Source organism: Rhinoderma darwinii, chromosome 1 (assembly GCF_050947455.1).
Source record: "Rhinoderma darwinii isolate aRhiDar2 chromosome 1, aRhiDar2.hap1, whole genome shotgun sequence".
NCBI lineage: Eukaryota > Metazoa > Chordata > Amphibia > Anura > Rhinodermatidae > Rhinoderma > Rhinoderma darwinii.
In genome coordinates, this window is record NC_134687.1 from 585614211 (window position 1) to 585640428 (window position 26218).

At 43.8% G+C, this 26218-nt stretch overlaps 1 protein-coding gene across 1 annotated transcript in view; it reads left to right on the forward strand.

Moving 5' to 3' along the window:
- ITGA1 (integrin subunit alpha 1) overlaps nt 1-26218 on the forward strand; it is a gene marked incomplete at its 5' end in the record, with an annotated part of 230603 nt that overhangs the window by 120534 nt on the left and 83851 nt on the right. Inside the window, 7 exons of the mRNA XM_075854911.1 lie at nt 4211-4354; nt 17065-17295; nt 17999-18129; nt 20227-20393; nt 20714-20847; nt 21322-21432; nt 23847-23932. Of these exons, the coding sequence (XP_075711026.1) occupies nt 4211-4354; nt 17065-17295; nt 17999-18129; nt 20227-20393; nt 20714-20847; nt 21322-21432; nt 23847-23932 (1004 nt within the window). The remainder of the gene's footprint in view (nt 1-4210; nt 4355-17064; nt 17296-17998; nt 18130-20226; nt 20394-20713; nt 20848-21321; nt 21433-23846; nt 23933-26218) is intronic.

Here is a 26218-nt window from a genome sequence, read left to right on the forward strand (position 1 = left end):
CCTAGATAAGTAATGCAGTGCTTAACCGGAGATATCCCACATCCCAAAGATTGCCAAAAGGTCTTAGGTAACGGTTTGCCCAACTCCAGCAGTTCGCTTTTAGCTATGTTGACTTTGTATCCCGAGCATTGCCCAAAGTCCTGTAAAAAATGAAAGAACGGCAATAAATGTTCTTGAGGATTTGACATAAAAAGTATAACGTCGTCAGCAAACAGGGCTAAATTAACTGCCATAGACTCCAGGCAAATTTACCTTCTCCAAAAATTCCCTACCTTTTTGGGGGTCAATGGGCGTGTCTGAGTAAAGGGCTTGGTAATACTTACGCAAAACAGTGTTAATTTTTTTTGGATCTGATGTAGGAATTCCATTGGTATCGTTAAGTGTTAAAATGTGCGACGGTGCATACCTCCCCTTCGCTAGTCGTGCTAATAATTTGCGCGCTTTATTGCCGAAACGCATGAGATCTGCATAAAATAGGGACCGATAAATACTTTCTCTTTTATCTAACGACTGATCAAATTGCCACTTGGCTTCCCTCCAGGTCTCCCCCAGCGACGTTGACGGAGAGTGTAAAAATGCAGTGTATGCACACCGTAACCGCTCGCTCGCCGTCTTGTACCCTTCGGTGGTCTTGCGTTTAATATTAGACATGAATTGTATAATTTTCCCGCGAATTACCGCTTTAGCCGAACGCCAATACAATGACGGGTCCGAACGATGCAACGCATTATCCCCATCAAATTCCGTCCACCATCCCCTTAACTTCTGTAAAAAACCCTCATCCGTTGCCAGGAAGGAGGGGAACCTCCATATAAAATCCAGTCCCCTAGCTACTGTGTTGGCCAGAGTAATGGTAACCGGGGCATGATCCGAAATGATGAGATCCTCTATTGCCGCGTCACGTAACCGGCGGGATAAGGCGTCATTCACCAGCAAATAATCAATACGCGACCACGATTGATGGACATAAGAACAGTGTGTGTATTCCCGAGCATCAGGGTGTAAACTCCTCCAAGCATCTGTAAGGGCAGTGTGTCTTAAAAAGTCTGGCAAGATCCTATCCCTATTTCTATGCGAACTGGCTCCTGCACTCCTATCCTCCCTGGTGGACCTTACAGTATTAAGGTCTCCTCCTAGTACTAATAATTTGGTGCGATCCTGCTGGAGTTGGGCTTCCAAGTGACCAAAAAACTCTGTGTTGGCCGCATTCGGGCCATAAACATTATGGATACTAATAGTTTCCCCTGCATGTTCCACCACTAGATGGATCCAACGGCCCTCATCATCACGTTCCTGGGACACCAACGTAAAAGCAAAATTTTTGTGCAGCAAAATCATAACTCCCGCCATACCGTCTCTAGCAGCCGAGCCAAAAACTTGACCCACCCAGAACTTTTGTAGATACTTAAATTCTGGCTCGGTAAGGTGAGTTTCCTGTAACAGGGCTACATCTGGGTGTAATCGTTTCATGTGCCGCAAAAGTTTGGTCCTTTTCTGTGGGGATCTAAGCCCCTTAACGTTCCATGAAATTATTTTCATGTTTATGGGCAATGCATAAGATGAGCTAAGGCGTCAAAAAGCAGTGATTGGTTCGGGGAGTCAGATCCATCTTTACCTAAAAGCCATTCATAAACATTAAGAACACAGCCAAAACCCGGCCTAGAGAACAAAACTAAACTCCAAATCAAGGCCATTAGACCTTGACCAAAAGAAAAAGAAAAATCGCCTGCGGCAAGGGCCTTCAACCCCCTAGTACCCATTGGCGTAAGAGACTTCACTTTTTTCTGTTGTGCACTAACACGTCCCTCCCTCCCCCTCCCCCCCAGACCTGCGTATATACCACATATAGTGACAGAGCTGCACCAGCCCATAACACAGCATAAAACCCCTTGCAGCCGGTATACAGTCTTATACCAAAGGACCAACAGCCTAGAATCCGTTCAGATTACAGTATAAACCCTGCTTCACTTCAAGGCTGCCACACCCAACGACCCAGAGGCCCCTACCGAGTGTTCCCCGAGTATGTGTCCTGCAACGGACATAACTAATCTCGTACGAGAGAGAGGCCTTGTAGAATTCTCGATCGGAGATGCACATAAGGAGAGAGCCTAGAACAGGCCCTAACTTAATCTCAAACCCCCTGCATTGTAAATACAGCAGAATATCAAAATGCATACATTTTAACAGTGGATCAGTTGGCGACAGAAAAAATACTGCCTTATAAGACATTCAAGTGCAATCATCAAAAATTATCTGCAAACTTATCTGTAAAAGATCGAAACCTGCGATTGATCTACAGCGTCCACAGAACCACCTCATCAGTTATAAGGGTCCTGAAAAAACTCCACTCGTCAATCAGGAGACGTAGACCGGGTGCGGTCTCGCGGTCGTCTCTGCGGCTTCGGAGAGTCCCCTCCGTTCCTGGATCGGCCTCCACGGGCTCTTCCGGGTGTGGGCATTAAAGCTTCTGCCCATGTTCGCTCCATATCCAGTTGATTCCGTCCGACTTCTCTTGACTTGCGACGTGGGCTGTGTGCTGGACTGCGTTGCTCCTCGTGCGAGGGGCGACTTCTACATAATTCTGCAAGTGCGTCCTCCGCTTCCTTCGGTGTGGTAAATATCTTGGTCCGACCACTCTCTTGAAACACCCGTAAGATGGCTGGATATTGCAGGTTAAAACGCACTTTCGCTTGGAACAGCGCGGTACAGATCTTGCTGAAAGAACGCCTGCATTTCGCAACCTCCGTAGAATGGTCCTCGAACAGTAGCACTCTCATTCCCATTATCTCCAAAGGTCGAGATCTGCTGCGAAATGCCTTCATAAGTGCCACCTTATCATTGTATTCCAACAGCTTAAAGATGACTTGTCTGGGGCGAAGCGAGCTGCTGCCGTCCGCTGATGGAAGATTTCTGGGGTCCGGTCCCACCCTGTGCGCCCTTTCCACCCGGCAGGGACGCTGAAGACCCAGTGCGGCTGGCAATGTCCTCTCACATAGTCGCTGCAAATCAGAAGGGACCACCGCCTCTTTCAGACCCACAAGTCGCAGGTTGCTCCTCCTGGAGCGGTTTTCTAGGTCCTCCACCTTGTCCCCCAACTGCGTTGTAGTAGACAGCACCTCTTTAAGTTTGGATTGCAGGCGCTCATTTTCATCCTCCAACAGCGTTATACGCTGTTCTAATTCATCAGTCCTGGAAGTAACTTGTGCCAGATCCGCATGCATGCGGTTGAGAGAAGCTTGCACCGTTTTTTCTAGTGCTTTTTGCAGGTCAGGAGCTATCCGCTTAGCCACTTCATGGGCCAGGGCTATATAATCAACAGGTGCAGGATATGAAGAAGCTATGGGCTCTGCAGGGCTTGAAAAAGGGGACTGAGGCTGCTGCAGCTCATCATCCTGTGTGTATAGCGGGGGAGCAGTGGCGGGAAGCGCCGCCATCTTACCTCCCTTCTCCACGGCCGCGGCTGAATCCTCCATTGCTGGCTTATGTGCGCTTCTGAGGAGGTACCGTTCCATACAGGCACCACCGGGTATGCCCCTGTGTGCAGGGCCGGTGTTTGACAGCTGATTTTCGCCGCCGAAGCGACTGTTGCAGACAAGCAGGCTAGGTGGGAGCGGGAGCGTCCTGCATCGCCAGCGCCGGAACCGGAAGTCGTCAGGGACCTTCTTATAGTCCAGGATGTTCATGGGCTAATTGATGATGATTCCCATGTGCGCGCGCTGGCCCTTTAAAGCCTGGCAAGAGCGTTCACGTGCACCCTACGGGACACAGCGGACCAGAGCGGAAGTGAGCGCTGGCATCTCCTGGGGAGGAGATGCGGGCCAGCGCTCACAGATCCGCGGCTATGGACGCTACAACAATGTCACGACATGCTAGCAAAACCCTTGACAGGTTGCAAACCACATCACAACCACTGGGTGGCCACATAAGGACACATATAGAATAGACATCTCGTGACAGAGTATCGTGAAATCATGTTTTTTTTTTCAATGCAATTCATCTCAGAATTTGTTGAGATAAGAGAAAAGATAAGGAAGGACACATCTGCATAATGCAGGGATAGCAGTTGCATGAGGGCTCTGGTGCCTGAGGGGGGCCCTCTTCTACATAGGAAGACACCAGTATAGATTTTGCATTGTGGCCCAGTAGCTTCAAGTTACACCTCTGACTTAACCTGATTTATGGTAATTTGCATATTTCTTATTTATTTCAGATTGGGTCCTATTTTGGTAGTGTACTCACTACAGTAGATGTTGATGGTGATTCATTTACTGATATTCTGCTCGTTGGTGCACCAATGTATATGGGAAGTGAAAAGCAAGAACAAGGAAAAGTCTATGTCTATAGGATTGATAAGGTAATACATTGTATTTTTCCTGTAGTGCATTATTATTATGTTAGATTATTTATTTATTATTGGGGACCCCCTCTATTAACTCACTCCTATTCCCTAATATGATATTTGAAAATGTATTTTTTTTAAATCAGACAACCCCTTTAGGAAAAATTTAAATTAAATCACCTGTAAATATGTTATTTAGGAGGAGAGGATATCTACTGCTCGTACGTTCAATTGTTATTTGGATAAATGTAAATTTGTGAATGTTATTGTATCTATGTATACACGTGTTTATGTACAGTACATATGTGCGTATGTAAGCCGTGTCTATAGTACATGGCTGCATATATCAACTTGTGAGCAATATATTGTGTGTGGGGCCTAGTTAGGGGTTTTGCACCTAGGCACAGAAACATCTAGCTATGAATCTGCTTCACTCAAAAGAATGACTTCCTTTGCAAACAGAGTGGTTTAGATAGCAGATGACATCTGCCATGTGGGATTACAGTACTTGTATTCTTTGAATGGAATGGCTGCTCTCCTATATTACCTGATTCATTTAAAGGGGGAAAATAGGGTAATATGTATAAAATTAGGGAATTTCCCACAGCAATAGGAGCCTCAAATACCCTGCAAAGATATGCTGCATATTTAAGAGAACGTTCTGGCTACCTTCAGTCACCACTAGAGGGAGCTTGCTGCTGACTGTTTACACATTGAACTCAATAATAAAGCAGTATGCACTAAGCTCCCCCCAGTGGTGGAACAGCCAGAAGGTTATGTTTTAAATCTATGTAGGGGATTTGAAGCTCTGTAAAAAATAAAGAGAGGCAAGAATGCTGGTATAAGAGGGTATGAAAAAATTGCAGCCTTGAAGGTGACTTCCTTAAACAAGCCGGCACCCTTAAAAAAAATTTAAGGAAAAGGGCTACCCTATTCATCTCCTATCTGACGCCTATGAAAAAACTAAAAGGCTGAAACAAATAAATTGTTTAATATCTACAGACAAATCAGAATCAAAGGGCGAACTCAATAATCTAAGCAAGTTCAACTTTATCACCACATATAATAAAAAATTCCAGAAAATTAGAGAAGTTTAAAGTACCCACTGCATGTACTAACCCATTACTCTTTTTAAAGTCCCTTTTACCTACAGTGGAGGAAATAAGTATTTGATCCCTTGCTGATTTTGTAAGTTTGCCCACTGTCAAAGACATGAACAGTCTAGAATTTTTAGGCTAGGTTAATTTTACCAGTGAGAGATAGATTATATAAAAAAAAAAAAAGAAAATCACATTGTCAAAATTATATATATTTATTTGCATTGTGCACAGAGAAATAAGTATTTGATCCCCTACCAACCATTAAGAGTTCAGCCTCCTCCAGACCAGTTACACGCTCCAAATCAACTTGGTGCCTGCATTAAAGACAGCTGTCTTACATGGTCACCTGTATAAAAGACTCCTGTCCACAGACTCAATTAATCAGTCTGACTCTAACCTCTACAACATGGGCAAGACAAAGAGCTTTCTAAGGATGTCAGGGACAAGATCATAGACCTGCACAAGGCTGGAATTGGCTACAAAACCATAAGTAAGACGCTGGGTGAGAAGGAGACAACTGTTGGTGCAATAGTAAGAAAATGGAAGACATACAAAATGACTGTCAATCGACATCGATCTGGGGCTCCATGCAAAATCTCACCTCGTGGGGTATCCTTGATCCTGAGGAAGGTGAGAGCTCAGCCGAAAACTACACGGGGGGAACTTGTTAATGATCTCAAGGCAGCTGGGACCACAGTCACCAAGAAAACCATTGGTAACACATTACGCCGTAATGGATTAAAATCCTGCAGTGCCCGCAAGGTCCCCCTGCTCAAGAAGGCACATGTACAGGCCCGTCTGAAGTTTGCAAATGAACATCTGGATGATTCTGAGAGTGATTGGGAGAAGGTGCTGTGGTCAGATGAGACTAAAATTGAGCTCTTTGGCATTAACTCAACTCGCCGTTTTTGGAGGAAGAGAAATGCTGCCTATGACCCAAAGAACACCGTCCCCACTGTCAAGCATGGAGGTGGAAACATTATGTTTTGGGGGTGTTTCTCTGCTAAGGGCACAGGACTACTTCACCGCATCAATGGGAGAATGGATGGAGCCATGTACCGTCAAATCCTGAGGAACAACCTCCTTCCCTCCACCAGGACATTAAAAATGGCTCGTGGCTGGGTCTTCCAGCACGACAATGACCCGAAACGTACAGCCAAGGCAACAAAGGAGAGGCTCAAAAAGAAGCACATTAAGGTCATGGAGTGGCCTAGCCAGTCTCCAGACCTTAATCCCATCGAAAACTTATTGAGGGAGCTGAAGATCCGAGTTGCCAAGCGACAGCCTCGAAATTTTAATGATTTACAGATGATCTGCAAAGAGGAGTGGGCCAAAATTCCATTTAACATGTGTGCAAACCTCATCATCATCTACTAAAAATGTCTGACTGCTGTGCTTGCCAACAAGGGTTTTGCCACCAAGTATTAAGTCTTGTTTGCCAAAGGGATCAAATACTTATTTCTCTGTGCACAATGCAAATAAATATATATATAATTTTGACAATGTGATTTTTTTTTTTTTTTTTTATATAATCTATCTCTCACTGGTAAAATTAACCTAGCCTAATAATTCTAGACTGTTCATGTCTTTGACAGTGGGCAAACTTACAAAATCAGCAAGGGATCAAATACTTATTTCCTTCACTGTACAAGGCCCCAATACCATAGAGCGCCAACCTTGAAGAATACATTAGCCCCTAGCCGGGTTAAACATTGGGCAAACACCAACAAAAACAAAACAAACCCGTTTTCATTACCCATGGGGAGTTTCAAATGTGGTAAAAATAGTTGTCTTTGCTGCATGAGTATCCAACATAAATGCAGCTCTTTTTCTAGCAATAGTACTCTTAGTAAATTTTTAATCTCAAACATAGGCTAACATGCCAATCCCAATTTGTCATCTATCTTATCAATTGAATCTGTGGGGTCCATTGTCGCCTGAACAAACACTGCTCCAATTGCAACGAAAAACTATGGGTGCAGATTATCTCTAAACACCTCACGCTGACACACGGAGGGGACTTCAAATGCTATACAAGCATGCCCATTGACTATATTGATGCACAACAAGCGAACAGATTTGAATCCCTCTGTCGACGAGAGGTATATTGTATCTATAGATTGAATACACTAGTGCCCTCTGGCTTGAATGAGATTTCTGAAACCATAATATGAAAAACTGTGAACCTTAAGAGAATTAGTCACATAACCATGGCACATTTCAAACACCCCACCCCCTCAATTGATATATTTCATTATTATATAAATTTTATACATCTTATACATTTATATACTTATGCAGTTTTAGTAATGTAGATTACATCTTTTTACCAATATGGGACATATCTAATCTTAACAGTACTCCTCCAATGTACAAAATTTTGACTATGCTTATTTGTATGTCCATCATTTTACAATCACTTGGGTATGTATGTATTTATGTTTATATATTTTTACATGTGTATATGCCTATCTATTTAGATTTGTCAGTTTGTATGTGTAAATATATATATACATGTATGTGTGTGTGTGTGTGTGTGTGTGTGTGTGTATATATATATATATATATATGTATATATATGTATATTTTTTATTATCATTTTTTTTAACCACTGTTTCTAACTTAACAGATATTTTTGATGGCACACCCTATGTTCATACACCTGGGACTGCATCACACCTGCTGAAAAATATACCATTCCACATTCTGCTGTATTAACAGAAGCAGCCGTTATTGATATGGACAAAATTATCACAGCTTGTCTAAAACCTTACAATATAATGTAATCTACCACATACTTACATTCTTTGTGGTGTCGTCGCTAAATGAAAACACTGGTTGCTAAGGACGCCCAACTATTGACCAATCAGCGCCTCAGCGCTTTCACAGGAGACCTCGTCTACTGACGGCGCTCACAGTGTTGTCTTTACAAGACAACACTGGTTACTAAGGACGCCGGATCTCCATGCGGGACATCGGCACACGCCTGGGAGCTACATACAAAGTGATCCCCTGAAACATTAAATGAAATCCCTGCTAACTCGCCTCCAATATTGTTACCTTGCATTCTCTTAAAGTACACGTCTTGTTTTGGTGTTTATACGGGACACCATTCAACAAAACTAACAACACGTCACATTTTAAAAAATTAAAATAAATAATTACATAGCAGAATACCCAACACTTGTTTTATGTTATTTTATTGAAGTCTGATGTACAGTTAGGTCCAGAATTAATTGGACAGTGACACAAGTTTTGTCATTTTAGCTGTTTACTAAAATATATTGAACATACAGTTATATACTCAATATGGGCTCAAAGTGCAGACTCTCCGCTCTAATTTGAGGGTATTCACATCCTAATTTGAGGAAGGGTTTAGGAATTACAGCTCTTTAATATGTAGCTGCCTCTTTTTAACCCCTTCCCTCACCTTGGCGTAAATGCATGTCCAGGTGAGCAGTAACTTCGCGCACCTGGGCGTGCAGTTACGTCCGCGTTTTAACAGTTAACCGCCGCACGGCGCAACACCGCAGCGGCGGTTAACTGTGCAGGGTGTCTGCCCTGCTCTCCCTGTTGCCGATCAGCGGTCCGTCGCTGCTAAACAAACGCCAATAAATCCCTTCGATGCGGTGGCCGATTTGTGATCGCCGTATTGAAGAGGTTTAGAGCAGATCTGCAGCCCACATGCATTTGCAGGGGCTGGCGATCCTTGTCACAGCAACCGGAGGCCAGACAATGGCCTCCGGGCTGCCATGTACGGAAGTCTATGAGGACCAGCCTCCGGCTGCTCCTCATAGGCTTCCTATCAGAGTGACTGTCACGTCACAATGACAGTTAGAACACATTACACTACGTAGGTGTAATGGCAGGAAGGAGGTGAAGGGAAAGTGAGCCCTAATCTACCCACCGCCCTGTCCCTGCCTACTTGCAACGACCCGCCCTAGGCGACGAGGTACAACTGGGCGGCGGTCCCTACGCTGGCTAAGTGCACAGGAAGACAAACAGGGAACACGCAAGGGAAGGGGCAGTAGCCACGGAACGCCACGAGGAAACGGGGCGGCTAACGAACAGTCAGGACCAGGACGAAGTGAGTACACCCGAGCGGACACGGAGACAGAAGCAAGCCAGGGCAAGCAAAGCAGGTCAAGCAGAACTGCAGCAAGGCAGAAGCACGGCAGAAGCAGGCTGGAGCAAGCAGCAGTGGGGCCAGGAATCCAAAAGAATTACAAGCACTGAGGGAGAGCACAGGGCAGGTAATAAAGGGCAGGGGGCGGAGCTAACTCCGAGAGACCAGGCCGCGATAGGCTCTCCCACTCCTGAGCCTGCCACCCTGGTTGGTGGGAGAAGGTGTCAGTCGAACAGGTCTGGCCTCAGGTGTGGATTGATTAATCCCAGGAGTGTAGCTAGATGAAGTACCTGGCAGATCCCTAACAGTACTCCCCCTTTTATGAGGGGCCACCGGACCCTTACTAAGGGGACCCGGTTTAGTGGGGAAGAGGAGGTGGAACCTCCTGATCAATACCCCAGCGTGAACATCACGGGCAGGTACCCAAGTCCTCTCCTCCGGCCCGTATCCTCTCCAATGGACCAGGTACTGGAGGGAGCCCTGGACCATCCTACTGTCCATAATCTTGGCCACCTCGAATTCCACCCCCTCAGGGGTGAGAACGGGAACAGGAGGTATCCTCGAGGGGGACCAGGACGGGGAGCAGCGTTTAAGGAGGGAGGCATGGAAGACGTCATGTATGCGAAAGGATGGGGGGAGCTCCAGACGGAAGGATACAGGGTTGAGGACTTCAATGATCTTATAAGGTCCAATAAATCGGGGAGCAAACTTCCTGGACGGGACCTTAAGGCGCAAGTTCCTGGACGACAACCAGACCAAATCCCCGACGACAAACCGGGGGTTAGCAGAACGTCTACTATCCGCCTGAATCTTTTGTGCGCTCTGGGACGCCTCTAGGTTCTTCTGAACCTGGGCCCAGACAGTGCACAGTTCCCGATGAACCTCCTCTACCTCAGGATTATTGGAACAACCAGGGGAGACGGAGGAGAACCTAGGGTTAAACCCGAAATTACAGAAAAACGGGGAGACCCCTGACGAGTTACTGACCCGGTTATTCAGGGAAAATTCAGCAAGGGGAAGGAATGAGACCCAATCGAATTGACAGTCAGAGATGAAACACCTTAAATATTGTTCCAGGGATTGGTTGGTCCTTTCCGTTTGGCCATTGGTTTCGGGATGGAAGGCGGAGGAGAAGGACAGATCAATCTCCAACTTTTTACAAAAAGCTCTCCAAAATAAGGAAACAAATTGTACCCCTCTGTCAGAAACGATATTGACTGGGGCCCCATGGAGACGCAGGATGTGTTTCACAAACAAAGAAGCTAACGTCTTGGCGTTAGGTAGCTTCTTAAGGGGCACAAAGTGGCACATCTTGCTGAAGCGGTCGACTACCACCCACACCACCGACTTGCCCTGAGATGGAGGCAAATCGGTGATAAAATCCATGGAGATATGGGTCCAAGGTCTCTGGGGAATGGGCAAGGAACGTAGTAGGCCCGCAGGTCGGGACCTAGGGGTTTTGGACCTAGCGCAAACCTCACAAGCGGCGACGTAAGCCCTAACATCTTTAGGCAACCCAGGCCACCAATAGTTTCTGGTAATGAGGTGTTTGGTGCCCAAGATGCCAGGATGACCGGATAGAGCGGAGTCATGGTTTTCCCTGAGTACCCTCAGCCGGTATTGCAGGGGAACAAACAGTTTGTCCCCAGGGACGTTCCCGGGAGCTGCACCCTGATCAGCCGCGATATCAGAAGCTAAATCAGAATCCGTGGCAGAGACGATTATACCAGGGGGTAAAATACAAGCGGGATCCTTCTCGGAAGGAGGATTGGCCATGAAACTACGTGACAGAGCGTCAGCCTTAATATTCTTGGACCCAGCCCTATAGGTAACCAAGAAATTAAATCTGGTAAAGAATAGTGCCCACCGAGCTTGTCTAGGATTAAGCCTCCGGGCCGATTCTAGGAAAACCAGATTCTTGTGATCCGTAAGGACCGTTACCTGGTGTCTGGCCCCCTCCAGGAAGTGCCGCCACTCCTCAAAAGCCCATTTAATGGCTAGAAGTTCGCGGTTGCCAATATCATAGTTACTCTCCGTTGGCGAAAACTTCCTAGAGAAGTAAGCACAGGGGCGGAGATGGGTGAGGGAGCTGGTACCCTGGGACAGGACGGCCCCCACTCCCACCTCGGAAGCGTCAACCTCCACAATAAATGGCTCCTCTTGGTTGGGCTGAATCAGCACGGGGGCCGAGATAAAGCACTTCTTGAGAGTCTCAAAGGCCTGGACGGCCTCAGGGGGCCAATGGAGGACATCGGCACCCTTGCGGGTAAGGTCCGTAAGAGGCTTAGCGACGACCGAGAAGTTGGCAATAAATCTCCTGTAATAGTTGGCGAACCCTAAAAAACACTGTAACGCCTTAAGGGAGGCAGGTTGGACCCATTCCGCCACAGCTTGAACCTTGGCAGGGTCCATGCGGAATTCATGAGGAGTGAGGATTTGCCCTAAAAATGGTATCTCCTGTACCCCAAAGACACATTTTTCAGTCTTAGCAAACAGATTATTCTCCCGAAGGACCTGGAGCACCTTCCTGACATGCTCCACGTGGGAGGACCAGTCCTTGGAAAACACCAGTATGTCATCAAGGTACACAACAAGAAAATTACCCAGGTACTCTCTCAGGATTTCATTAATAAAATTCTGGAAGACAGCAGGGGCATTACACAACCCAAAGGGCATGACCAGGTATTCGAAATGACCCTCGGGTGTGTTGAACGCAGTTTTCCACTCATCCCCCTCTTTGATGCGGATAAGGTTATATGCCCCCCGTAGATCGAACTTAGAAAACCATTGGGCTCCCTGAACCTGATTAAAAAGATCCGGAATCAAAGGAAGTGGGTACTGGTTCCTTACGGTGACCTTATTCAGGTTACGATAATCAATGCACGGCCTAAGACCACCATCCTTCTTCCCCACGAAGAAGAAGCCAGCACCTACAGGAGAAGTCGAGGGGCGAATGAAACCCTTGGCCAGGCATTCTTGGATATACACCCTCATCGCTTCACGTTCAGGACATGAAAGATTAAATATCCTACCCTTAGGAAGCTTGGCACCAGGCACCAAATCGATAGCGCAATCGTAATCTCTATGGGGGGGCAACACCTCGGAGGCCTCCTTAGAAAACACATCGGCGAAGTCCTGAACAAACTCAGGAAGTGTGTTTACCTCCTCCCGGGGAGAAATAGAGTTAACAGAAAGACATGACATCAGACATTCATTACCCCATTTGGTGAGATCCCCAGTATTCCAATCAAATGTGGGATTATGCAACTGCAACCAGGGAAGGCCTAAAACCAGATCAGACGATAATCCCTGCATCACCAGTACAGAGCACTGCTCCAAATGCATGGAGCCAACCAGGAGTTCAAAAACAGGAGTATGCTGAGTAAAATAACCATTAGCAAGGGGTGTTGAGTCGATTCCTACTACAGGGATAGGATAAGGTAAATCAATACAAGGCATCTTTAGAGACATAGCAAATTCCACAGACATGATATTAGCAGATGAGCCAGAATCCACGAAAGCACTGCCCGTGGCAGACCGGCCAGCAAACGAGACCTGAAAGGGAAGCAAAATTTTATTGCGTTTCACATTAACGGGAAATACCTGTGCGCCCAAGTGACCTCCCCGATGATCACTTAGGCGCGGAAGTTTTCCGGCTTCTTATTCTTGCGCCTGGGACAGGTGTTCAGTAGATGCTTGTCGTCCACACAGTAGAAGCAGAGACCATTCATTCTGCGAAACTCCCTACGTTGTCGAGGGGACATGGAGGCCCCGAGTTGCATAGGTACCTCCGAGTCCTCCGTGGAGGGGCGAGGAGACGGGACCTCGGGGGGAATCGCAGAAAAGTCAGAGGGGAGCACACTGAAGCGTTCTAGCTGACGTTCCCTGAGACGTCGGTCAAGTCGTACTGCTAGGGCCATAACCTGGTCAAGGGAGTCAGGCGAGGGGTAGCTAACCAGCAGATCCTTCAGGGCGTCAGATAATCCTAACCTAAACTGGCACCTTAGGGCCGGATCGTTCCACTGAGAAGCTACGCACCACTTCCTAAAATCAGAACAGTATTCCTCAACCGGTCTTCTACCCTGACGTAAGGTCACCAGCTGACTCTCGGCTAAAGCAGTCCTGTCAGTCTCGTCGTAAATGAGTCCGAGGGCAGAGAAAAAACGATCAACAGAGGAAAGTTCAGGGGCGTCAGGAGCCAAGGAGAAGGCCCACTCTTGGGGCCCTTCCTGGAGTCGGGATATGATGATACCCACCCGCTGGTTCTCGGAACCTGAGGAGTGGGGCTTTAGGCGGAAATACAGTCTGCAACTCTCCCGGAAGGAGAGAAACGTCTTACGGTCCCCTGAAAACCGGTCAGGTAACTTGAGGTCGGGTTCTAGAGGTGAGGTGAGGGGTACTACTAAAGCAGCGTCACCCTGATTGACCCTTTGGGCCAGGGCCTGGACCTGTAGGGAGAGGCCCTGCATCTGCTGGGTCAGGGTCTCAAGGGGGTCCATGATAGCGTCAGCGTAGGAGAAATGGTAGACTAGGTAAGGGCTTGTAATTATGTAGTAGCAGGAAGGAGGTGAAGGGAAAGTGAGCCCTAATCTACCCACCGCCCTGTCCCTGCCTACTTGCAACGACCCGCCCTAGGCGACGAGGTACAACTGGGCGGCGGTCCCTACGCTGGCTAAGTGCACAGGAAGACAAACAGGGAACACGCAAGGGAAGGGGCAGTAGCCACGGAACGCCACGAGGAAACGGGGCGGCTAACGAACAGTCAGGACCAGGACGAAGTGAGTACACCCGAGCGGACACGGAGACAGAAGCAAGCCAGGGCAAGCAAAGCAGGTCAAGCAGAACTGCAGCAAGGCAGAAGCACGGCAGAAGCAGGCTGGAGCAAGCAGCAGTGGGGCCAGGAATCCAAAAGAATTACAAGCACTGAGGGAGAGCACAGGGCAGGTAATAAAGGGCAGGGGGCGGAGCTAACTCCGAGAGACCAGGCCGCGATAGGCTCTCCCACTCCTGAGCCTGCCACCCTGGTTGGTGGGAGAAGGTGTCAGTCGAACAGGTCTGGCCTCAGGTGTGGATTGATTAATCCCAGGAGTGTAGCTAGATGAAGTACCTGGCAGATCCCTAACAGTAGGTAGTGTAATGTGTTCTAGCAGTGATTAGAGCTGCAAGTCTAAATGTCCCCTAGTGGGACAAGTAAAAAAAGTAAAAAAAAGATAAGAAAAATGTTTTAAAAAAGTGTAAAAATAAAAGTTAGAAGTGACCTAAACAAGAAATGCTTTTTTTGCTATAATAAGTCTTTTATTATATGAAAAAAATAAACACGTTAAAAAAAGTACACATATTTGGAATCACCGTGTCCGTAATGACCCCAACTATAAAACTATAATTTTATTTTCCCCGCACGGTAAACATTGCAAAAAAAATAACTAAAAAAACAATGCTAGAATCACTATTTTTTTTGTCACCACTCCTCCCAAAATATACAATAAAAAGTGATCAAAAAGTTGCATGTACCCCAAAGTGGTACCAATAAAAACAACAACCCGTCTCGCAAAAAACAAGCCCTTACACAGCTTTTTTGACATGAAAAATGAAAAAGTTATGGCACTCAGAATATGGTGACATAAAAAAGAAATTATTTTATAAATAAGTGATTTTATTTCGCAAACGCTGCAAAACATAAAAAAAGATATAAATATGGTATCGCCGTAATCGTATCAACCTGCAGAATAAAGTAAAATTGTCATTTATAGCCCAGGGTGAACACCGTAAAAAAAAGAATAAAATACATTGTCGGAATTGCTGGTTTTTGGTCACCTTGATTGACAAAAAATTGAATAAAAAGTGATCAAAAAATCGCATGTACCCCAAAATGGTACCAATGAAAACCACAGATTGTCCCGCAACAAATAAGCCCCCACACAGCTCCGGTGAATAAAAAATAAAGACGTTCTGGTTCTCAGAATATGGCCATGCGAAATACGCATTGTTTTTCCAAAAGCGGGATAAGATGGGGCACCATTTATCAGTGCGACACCGCCACACATATGCGGATTATTATTTATTTACCCCATTATTATACCCTCTTATTATGCCCTGATGTACTCCGCACAGATTACATATGCCCCCACATTATAAACTGAAATACCAGCAAAATGCCAAACAGAACTACTACCAAGCTAAAGCTGCGCTCCAAAAGCCAAATGCCGCTCCCTCCCTTCTGAGCCCTACAGCGTGCCCATACAGCAGTTTACGTCCACCAATATGGCATCGCCATACCCGGGAGAACCCGGTTAATATTTTATGAGGTATTTTTTTTCAGTGGCACAAACTGTGCACAACATATTGTGCACTAAAATGGCATATCAGTGCAAAATTAAAATTTTCACTCTGCACCATCCGCTGCACATTAACCGCTTCTTTCACCACGACATAGCATGTCGTGGTGTGGGGCATGATGTATGGAACGGGCTCACACGCTGAGCCCGCGCAATACGCTGCGGGTGTCAGCTGTGTATTAGAGCTGACACCCAGGACTGACGGACAGGAACAGCGATCGCGCTTTTTACAGAAGCCTGTAAAAATGAAAATATACTGCAATACATTAGTACTGCAGTATATTGTACCAGTGATCTACTGGGGGACTAATAAAATGTGTAAAAACAAAAGTAAATTATTGTTAGTGAAAAAAATGAAATCAATATTTTAAGTCCGAAAAAACCCTTTTCACATTTTTTCTCTAAAGTAATGTAATTTAAAAAAAAAACAAAAACATAACATTGGTATCGCTGCGTCGGTAGAAGTCAGAACTATTACAATATACCATTATTTAACTCGCACGCTGAACGCCGTGAAAAAGAAAGAATTTAAAACGGCAAAATAGCTGTTTTTTGGTCACCTTGGCTCTACCAAAAAATGTAATAAAAAGTGCTCAAAGATTTAGAGCAGATCTGCAGCCCACATGCATTTGCAGGGGCTGGCGATCCTTGTCGCAGCAATAAATGTCTGCACCTTCCCCACATTCACTTATCCCTGTGATGTTGCCTGAGGAAGGAGCCGGTACGGCTCCAAAACGGGTCGCTTGTATGATCACAAATTAAATTTCTCTCCATCTTGAATAACCTCAGTGTCATTCTTGGGCATCTAACACTAAAAACCAACAAAAGTACTACACTGGTGGGGAACAGCACCATTCAAAGGGTTGTTTTTTTGGTTATATTATCTTGGCAATAGGTTAATATCACAATACCATTTTCTTCAAAAAGGATGCTGCAAAGATAAATTAAGAAATTATTTAGCCCAGATTATTGAACCTAAAAAGGACGAGGTGGAGAATCCCTTTAAGGTGGTTGAAATTGAGGGGCTTCAATGTACAGTAACTCAATAACTCATGCTATTTGTATAAAGGACTGTGTTTTACTGTAACATACTTATCGCTGTGTATGTTGTTAATATGGAGAAGATGTATACACGTACATTACACAGATATTTTGTGTTCATAGAAAACATTTAAACTTGAAATGACTTTGGAACCTCTGAACCAAACTTGTAATGATGACGCTAAGAATGAGCCATGTGGAGCTCGCTTTGGGACAGCAATAGCTTCAGTGAAGGATCTCAACCTTGATGGATTCAATGATGTGGCTATAGGAGCTCCATTAGAAGGAGATCACAGAGGGGCTGTTTATATTTATCATGGAACTAGAAAATCTATAAAGAAAGACTATGCTCAGGTATATGTCCAATGTAATGACCAAGTGTATTGTAACTATGAAGGTTGGTAAGGGCCTTATGACCATTATTGCCCAGGGGCCCACATCTCTGCTATTTCTAGTGCTTAACCTTGGGTTTGTTTGGAGTCACGCTTTCACCAGGTATCCTACAGATATCAGATGTCACCAGTGGTTCTATAGTCATAGAACATGTTCCTTCATAGAATATGGGGCAGATTTATTACTGTTGTTTTACCAGAATTCTGGACTAAGTTGCGCCTCTTTTTGCTGCAAATAAATTTAGACAAAAAGTTATCATACAGCGTGCACCACTGGGATACATGTGGCGCATCTTATGACTGCCTGCTCTAAGTTTATGCTGTCTATATCTTAAATAAAATCAGTAAATATGCCCCACTGTCTTTGTAGATGCAAATGGGGTCAGCTCCAAGAACATGTTGGCCCTTGGGAGATGGAGTCACCATGGGCCCCCTACTTAGCCAATTTTTGGCATACAACTTCTTTGCCCAGAACATCATGGGTCCCATCTAAGCCCAGTGGGCCCTGATGCCTGCCCACATTTGCTTGGTGCTGATGCTTGCTTTTGTTGTAAAATAGAAAGCACATGAATCCATATGATTTTATTTAGTTTTTTTACCTGATCATGGAAAAATATTCTTTATTATGTTTCACTAATTTTACATTTCTATTATAATCTGAACAGCGCATACCATCAGGTGGGGATGGGAAGAAAGTTAAGTTCTTTGGTCAGTCCATACATGGTGAAATGGACTTAAATGGTGATGGTCTAACAGATGTAACAATTGGAGGAGTAGGAGGTGCAGCTCTTTTTTGGTATGTATTAAAACATTTTTCAATAGATAGAGTCCAATTCTGATAATCTGTCAAGCTCCGTAGGGAGATTGTGAGACCCCTGGGGAATGGGGCGAGAATAATAGGAGAGCAAAAGGGCCAATTGACTACAAGGAATCAAGCACCCAGTTCCCTCCCCTCCTTCCTAAACACTCCCAGCAGCAAGGCATGGGACTTCAAGATTTAAAATGTATCTCTAGCAATATATATATGTTTTAATATGTGGCAGAAGATATGATTATACAGCTTTGATTAATATTTTTACGGATAAGCGCTCCATTCTCCTGTTGGCACTGCTAAGCAAGTATGTTGCCATAGGGAGAGGAGGATGAGCAGCTAGGGTTGAATATATACTCCTCAACATTGAAATTGCAACACCAAGAAGGAAACGTCTTAGAATTGTGTAAATCAAGGACCGATAGACATGTTAATGATATATAAATGATAAAAAAAATGGAAACAAAATATTCCAAAGATCTTGATTTAGTCAGTATCAAGTATAAGCGCCACACACAGAAATACACGCACTTACACGCCTTGGCATGCTATCAATGAGGTTATTAATGGTTGTCTGGGCAATGTTATGCCACGCTGAATGCACTTGGGCATTCAAATCATCAACATTGGTTTCTGGCATATCCCTTTGCAATTGTCAACCAATGATGTCCCAGATGTGCTCGATGGGAGACCAGTCCAGGGACGCTGCAGGCCATGGTAGCACGTTTAGGCCATGCAGGCTGCTCACAGTAGCACGAGCAACATGCGGCCTGGCATTGTCCTGTTGAAAAACGCCTTCTGGGACACTTTGGAGAAATGTCCATACCACTGGTTCCACGACCAAATCAATGTAACGTTGAGCTGTTAGTGTACATAAAATGAAGACTAGAGGGGTCCGGCTGCCGTACATTATGCCGCCTCACACCATAATCCCAGGTGTAGGACCAGTGTGATGTTCCCTTGTTAATGCCTCTTCATGACATTGCCACGTGATGTTCAGACCAATCGCCGGCTACAATTGTGTCCAAGCCAAAAGTGGGACTCATCGCTGAAAAGGATAGACCACCATTCTAGCCTCCATTGCCATCTTGCTGTACACGATGATAGCCTTTGAGAGCAGTGGCGTGTGGTCAATGAAACACATGTAGATGGACGTCTGGCTCGCAGCCCAATGTCCTGCAAACGCTTTCTGATGGTTTGTGTCAACACTGGTTGCCGCACTAGGGATTTCATCCAATTCCACTTAGAGTACAGAATGTATCACTAAGCACCATTCTTCCAATCATACAATCCAGAGGTTTGCCTCCACGCACTTCTTGCTGTCATTCCCGTTCATACACGCAACATTGAACAATGCTGACATCTCAGTCTAGGCGCGTAGCGATCTGCTGGAATGATAAACTAAGGTCTCTCAGTTTGTGACAAACAGGCGGCATCGCACAATCATCCTACACCACTTGATTTTTGAGGTTTCACATGGCAAAAAAACATTGCTTTCAATCTGGCATTTATGCCTCTCCCACATGCCACAGATTGGAGCTAGATCTTAAAGACACCAGCTACTTCCTCAATTTGCATAACCTTACAGTTTGCCTTCTTTGTGTTACAGTTTCAATGTTGAGGAGTATAGTTTTTCCCAGAAATATCACACCAGGGGACAGTTAGCTATTCTCAAACTTATTTTATGTATATATCACTGGAGAAACTCCCCTACTCTAGTCTTATAACCAGCATAGTACTAAAACCAAAGTCTATGGGAAATAGGAGTCCTACAAAGGAAACCTGGGTTCCATTGGACTTTTTTTTGCAAAACCACATAATAAGATTCTCTTTCTTCTGGAACCATTTCTGAAAATTATAAAGAGAAGAATTTATCCTCCCTTTCTCCTATCAGTTTTGCAGTGTTCCCTTGGACATGTTTCCATTCGTTTTTTTAAGGGAAAAATGAAGGGGTATTGGATCCCTCTGACACGAATTAACCTATACCCCCATTCAGGGTTCATTCCCGGTTGCAATAAAAAGTGAGCCTGGATCTCCCCAACTCTTGTGTGAAATCAGCCATAATAAAAAATGTTTCTTCAGGTCTCGGGATGTTGCAGAGGTGGAAGTGAGACCCTTATTTAACCCGAATGTCATCAACATGGAACATAAAACATGCAAAATCAACAACAAGGAAACTGTCTGCATTTCTGCTAAATACTGTTTTAATATCATCATAAAATCCGGGACTAACAAACAGCAAAAATTTGGTAAGTCTGAGAGGGTAAGAACAAAATTGTAATGTTTTGTAAGGCTCTATAGACGCTTGCGCTGTAAACCACCATCAGGCTTTTTAGAAAGCTTTCCAGTATTTTTTATGTCAAGAATAGTGCAGTGTGCAGTGCGATACTTGCAGTAAAAAATACAGAAACCAAATGGAACCCATTGTCAATGAGGTCCCAGGTTGATCACTTGGATCCACCAGATGATGGATCCGACACAGGATTATGGCTTCAATTATAAACGCAGACGCTTGTGTGAACAGTGCACTAGTGGTGGAGTTTTAAAGTATTTGTAATTATATCCACAGATTTGGAATACAGAATTACACTGGATTCACATCGATTTTTATCCCGGAGTCTTTTCACTGAAACAAATGGAAGGACTGTACAAGGCTTTATCACACTTAGTGGTGAATGTGTGACCCATGACTTCTATATGGCGGCAAGTAATATATTAATAATAATATAGCTATAAGTACAAATTGCGGAGGCTTCAAAGGGGTTTTCTAAACTTTATAGTTCTCCCTTTTTATTTAAAGGGTCCCTGATAAATTGCCCCAGAAATATGCTGTAATCCGTGTAATCTGTGGGGGAACCTGCCAGCAAGTGTTCGATTACCCCGTCTTCTTTCCCCATTAATTCAGAATTCCCTTATAGGGTACTTGAAAATGGATTTTATAAACTAGACAAACCAAAGATCTACATTGCCAATGATTTTGTTTACAAACACAGAGGGTTTTTTCAAATTTTTGCATAGTGGGAGGAGCCATGCAAATTTGAATGCTTTTGCGTTCCTTTCATCTCCATAACCTCACCTGTCCATTGTTCTGTTCTGTCAAAAAAAGTTCAATCAGCCATTTCTTTATTAACATGTCAACACATGATCCCAATAACATTTTCTGGTATTGTATTATAGGAGAAGCCAGACTTTTTAAACTCTGTCAATATTTCTGTTGAGTTTCATTTTAAGGATCCAGAGGACGGCCCTGTTCTGAGCCAAGAACGTCCAAACATTATAAATGCCTATGTAAGTACAACTAATACTAATAGTTATATGCTGATGTAGTAAAGCTAAGTCTGTCCATGCAGCAGCGCAGTTTGTCTTTTAGAAATACCTTCTATCTTAATTTAGCGAGTCAATTTGGCACAACTCTTTATTTTAGAAAGGTTATCCAGGATTATGTTTTTTCTTAGCATTGATCATAAGTGGCCATGTTACTATAAACAAATCCATTTTTCAGATTTTTTTTTTTGTCATGACAGCACAGTATATTTCAACATATGGTTTGTGCCTGAAGATGTAGAATTTATTTTGCAGCTGTAGTATAAAGGACCTTTTACACCTAGCGATATTCGGCCGGTGCAGCGAGCACCAATCAACAAGACATCGTTGATCGGCGCTTGCTTGCTCCTGTCCCGGGGAGCTATGGATGGGGACGAGCGGTCGTTACTCCGATCGCTCGTCCCCAGCCATTATTATCATGGAGGCAGCGTGTCTCCCTGTTTACACAGGGCAATTATCTGCAATGAGGGTTCTGTGAACGCTTGTCTGCTTGATAATCGCCCTAAGAGTCCGTCCTGGCAGCCACTAACTCATTTCAGACATGAAGGTCCTTAGTCATATCATGCTGCGGACTTTCTCTGCAACGTGTGACCTAAACCTTATTGATTCTCTATTTCCTCTTTTATTTCATAAGGATAAAAATACAAATGCAAGCTTCATTATTACAAGCGTTTTACATTGCCATGTTATTGACCCTAATTGTATTGAATTCAGACGGTAAAGTACTGATCATAACTGGTCTGGGAGACGCCAAATGTCTGATAATGTGTGTCAGGATCTATTACATGGCTGGTGGTATTATAAGCAAAGTTATATGGCACTTCTGTATTAAATATTTTAAACTTAAATATTTGGGTACTATATGGCACTATTATTTAGGTGTTTGATGCCACTGTCATTTGGGCACTGTATTGCAATATTATATGGAAAGATATAGTGCTGCTATTAGGCTGCTGCATGGCACTTTTATTTGCACATGTTCTGTCAGTACTGTTAGGCATTGCTGTTTGAGCACTGTAGGACACTATTATTTGGGGACTATATGGCACTTTTAGTGACAACATATAAGCTTTATTTGAGGACTATATAGTATCAGGGTATATATTTCATCTATAAAAATGTTGGTTGGGTGAGCATTGATGTTAAAGGCTACGTAATGAAGACTTCTTCTTTCCACTAAAACAGTGTATTTTAGTGTTTACTGCAACTTTGTAATTTGTTTTCGATAACATTATTTTTTACTTTTTCAGATACAGCTTCTATGTATCCTGGATACATAGAAGCTGTAGTTTGCGCTGAAACCTGAATCCGTCAGGCCGGCTGGACTGACAGCTTCAGTGACAGCGGGTAACACGCAGGATCCACCTGTTATCCAATACATCCTACTATAGTTACACTACAAATAAGAGTCTTCAAAGGCTGAATGACTGGATGCAATTTGTTCTCCCTTGACCACCACCGAGATTCTGTCCTGTATATTATCTTCTATAATCTGTAGGAACCATATCAATGAGTTGATCTCCTGGTAATAAATTGATCGCTTTATTCAGATAATTTGTGTTATTTATGAACATGAAACCTGATAAATCACTGAAGATATAGAGTTGCTGTATTATATCATCTGCTTAATATAGAATTGTTATAGTAGTATGGAATTGATGGAAAGTGTGCATTAGAAGTAAAGTAACTGTTGATTTACGGCAGAATTAATGTACTATGGAAATAATCCACAAGGAATGTGATTCGTTGTATGTCATTGGTTTACTATTGGATTACACTACTAAATTGAGTCAAATGAAATGTAAAGGAATAATAGTCACACTGACATGCACCATTTTTGTATTTTTTTATTGAGTTTTCGCAGGGCCATTTGAGGTGGCGATAATATAAAGAGACTTGGCACTATGTATGTACTGTAAGGGAGTATTATTTGAAGACTAAGATACTAAAAACTCTAAAATTGTTACCTTGTTTATTTCTGAATGTTGGAGGATATACATTGAGTTACAAATGTCCAATGCATCACTATTACATTTGCTGCATCATTCAGGGGGCATCAAGATTTAATTCTAGTTGTACAGATGTAACCGTCTTTACCTTGACTTTTAACGCCTTAAATAAACAATGGCTAGATCCCTTATCTTGACTTTTTCAATGACTTTTCAATGGCTTTTGTTGCGTGATATCACGCTGCAGCAAGTTATCAGAGTCAAGTTAAAGATGCCTACATCTGTAGTTGGGCAAAATCGGATAATATTGTATAAGTTAATTGCTTATATTACAATTCCCTAGTATAATAGTTTGTGGCTCCAACAGTTTTCACTCTTTTAATCAGTATTGTCATACAGCTCACTCTTTAGCATGCCTGTATCTTATAGATTCCTTTCACCATGGATTGTGGAGCTGAGAAGAGATGTATAGCCGATCTTGCATTGGATGCTCAATTAACTATAGGTGACAAAAGGTGATTTCTTGTGCTGTATATTTCTTTGTGTACTATTAAAACTGGAAACGATGTTACAGGGGAGAGCATAAAAGGGGAAATATATCAATCCCACAAATTTCGGCACACTCCATAGTTGCGCTAAAGTTTGTAGTTTTTACTTTTCTCGACACTTCTAAAAAGTGTTGAACGAAGGGGTGGGTTTTATCTAAAGTGGACGAGGGGCCTGTGAAGGAACGACAAACTTATCATAATTTACATCAGAAGCTGGCAGAAGTGATGGCGCAAATCTACACCTGGTCATAGCAGGCGTAAATGTCCATTTCTGTCAAACGGACAACAAAAGATGCACCACATCTGTTAAGAGGTGTGCACCTCTAAATATAATTGCCACATTTTCCACCCACGTAAATTAGTTTAACCCTTTCGTGACCAAGGGTCATTGATGCCCCTGTGTCCAGGTCAAATTTTCCATTTTTGATATGCACTTCTTTAAACAATAATATCTTTGGAACTGCTTTGAATATCACAACTATTTTTACAAGACTTATGAGGCTTTCATATTCTAGATTAGTTTAATTAATTCAGTGTTTTTAATTTTTATTATGAGCAGACAAATCACTAAAAATGAAAGAAAAAACACTTTTTTGTAATTTTATATATATATATATATATATATATATATATATATATATATATATATATATATATATATATATATTATATATATATAAATATATATATATATATAAATATATATATATATATATACACATATACATAAACTGTACAGCTCTGTAACAATTAGTCCTCTTCTCTCTCCGTCACCCTGGATCGCTGTGGGGGGGGGACTGAAGAGGGCTATATACACATGTCCGTGAAAAAAATGTCAGTCAGCAACGAGTCAACTATGAGTTTTTCATGGCTGTTTTGCATCAATATGTCTCAAAATCTGAATCCATATCCCGGCCGTCTGACCATTTTTAACCAGCATTTGCCATCCGTTTTTCATGGACGTTAAAAAAATGGATGCAATTTTATTCATTAAGGCTTTTTGTCCCAACCCCCTGAAAACACCACAGTGCCCATGTAGATAGTGACACAATAACACTGTAGATAGTGCCACATTGCCCACATAAATAGTGCCAGTGCCCACTGTAAATAGTGCCACATAGTGCCACAGTTCTCCCTGTAGATAATGTCCACTTAGTGCCACACACAGTGCCCATGTAGACAGCGCCACAGTGTCCCCTGCAGATAGTGCCAATATAATGCCACAGTACCCATGTAGATAGTGCCACACCCCCTGTATATAGCACCCACCTGTAGATAGCACCACACCCCTTGTAAATAGCGCCACCGCCTGTAGATAGCAACATCCCCCTGTATTTAGCAATATCCCCTTTGCAGATAGCGCCACCCCCAGTAAATATCACCCCCTTCCTGTAATTAGCACCACTGTAGCTCCCTGTAGGAGCGGAATCCCTCTGGCCGAAGATTGCACCCCTATAGGAAGCCTCTGATATCTCTGTCCATATATGGACAGTGACGTCAAGGGTTAACTCTGCCAGAGCGGGGATTCCGCTCCAGGAGTAGCCCCTGACCTCACTGTCCATATATGGATAGTGACACCAGGGGCTTCTCCAGTAGCAGAATCCCCGACACAGAGCGATCTGACACCGGGGATTCCACTCCTAGAGAGAGCCGCTGATGTCATTGTCCATATATGGATAGTGACAACAGGGGCTTCTCCAGTAGCGGAATCCCCGGCCACAGTGTTGGCCGGCAATTCCGCTCCTAGAGAGAGCCACTAACGTCACTGTGCACTACAGCGGGGAAGGGGGGGGGTTTGCTGTCTGCAGGGACACTGAAGCAGCACTGCACTCATTAAACTCGTTCTAGACTGCTGACATCTATACATGTGCTAACTGCAAGGGGCATCTGCAGTTAGAACGTATATAGCCGTATGGACATCATGAAGGGGTTAAGAATTGCATTTGAAATACTATTCTTAATATATTCCCCCCAGTGTGTTCTGCCTCTTGTTTTGCGATTGTCACATATTCTGTCTGCTTTGTCACTGTGTACCCCCCATTGATGTGTGTGTCCAAGTGTCCAGTCTGTTCCTTCCTCATATCTCAGGTTGTCTTTAGACTATGTTCACTTCTGCATCAGAGGCTCCGTCAAAACAATGGGCACCTCGTCAGAATCCCACATACTCCATTGTAAGTCAATGGGGTCCATCGTGCACCGCTGGTATTCATCGTGCGATGGATCGAGCACTGTGTTGTGTCTTCCGCTATGAAC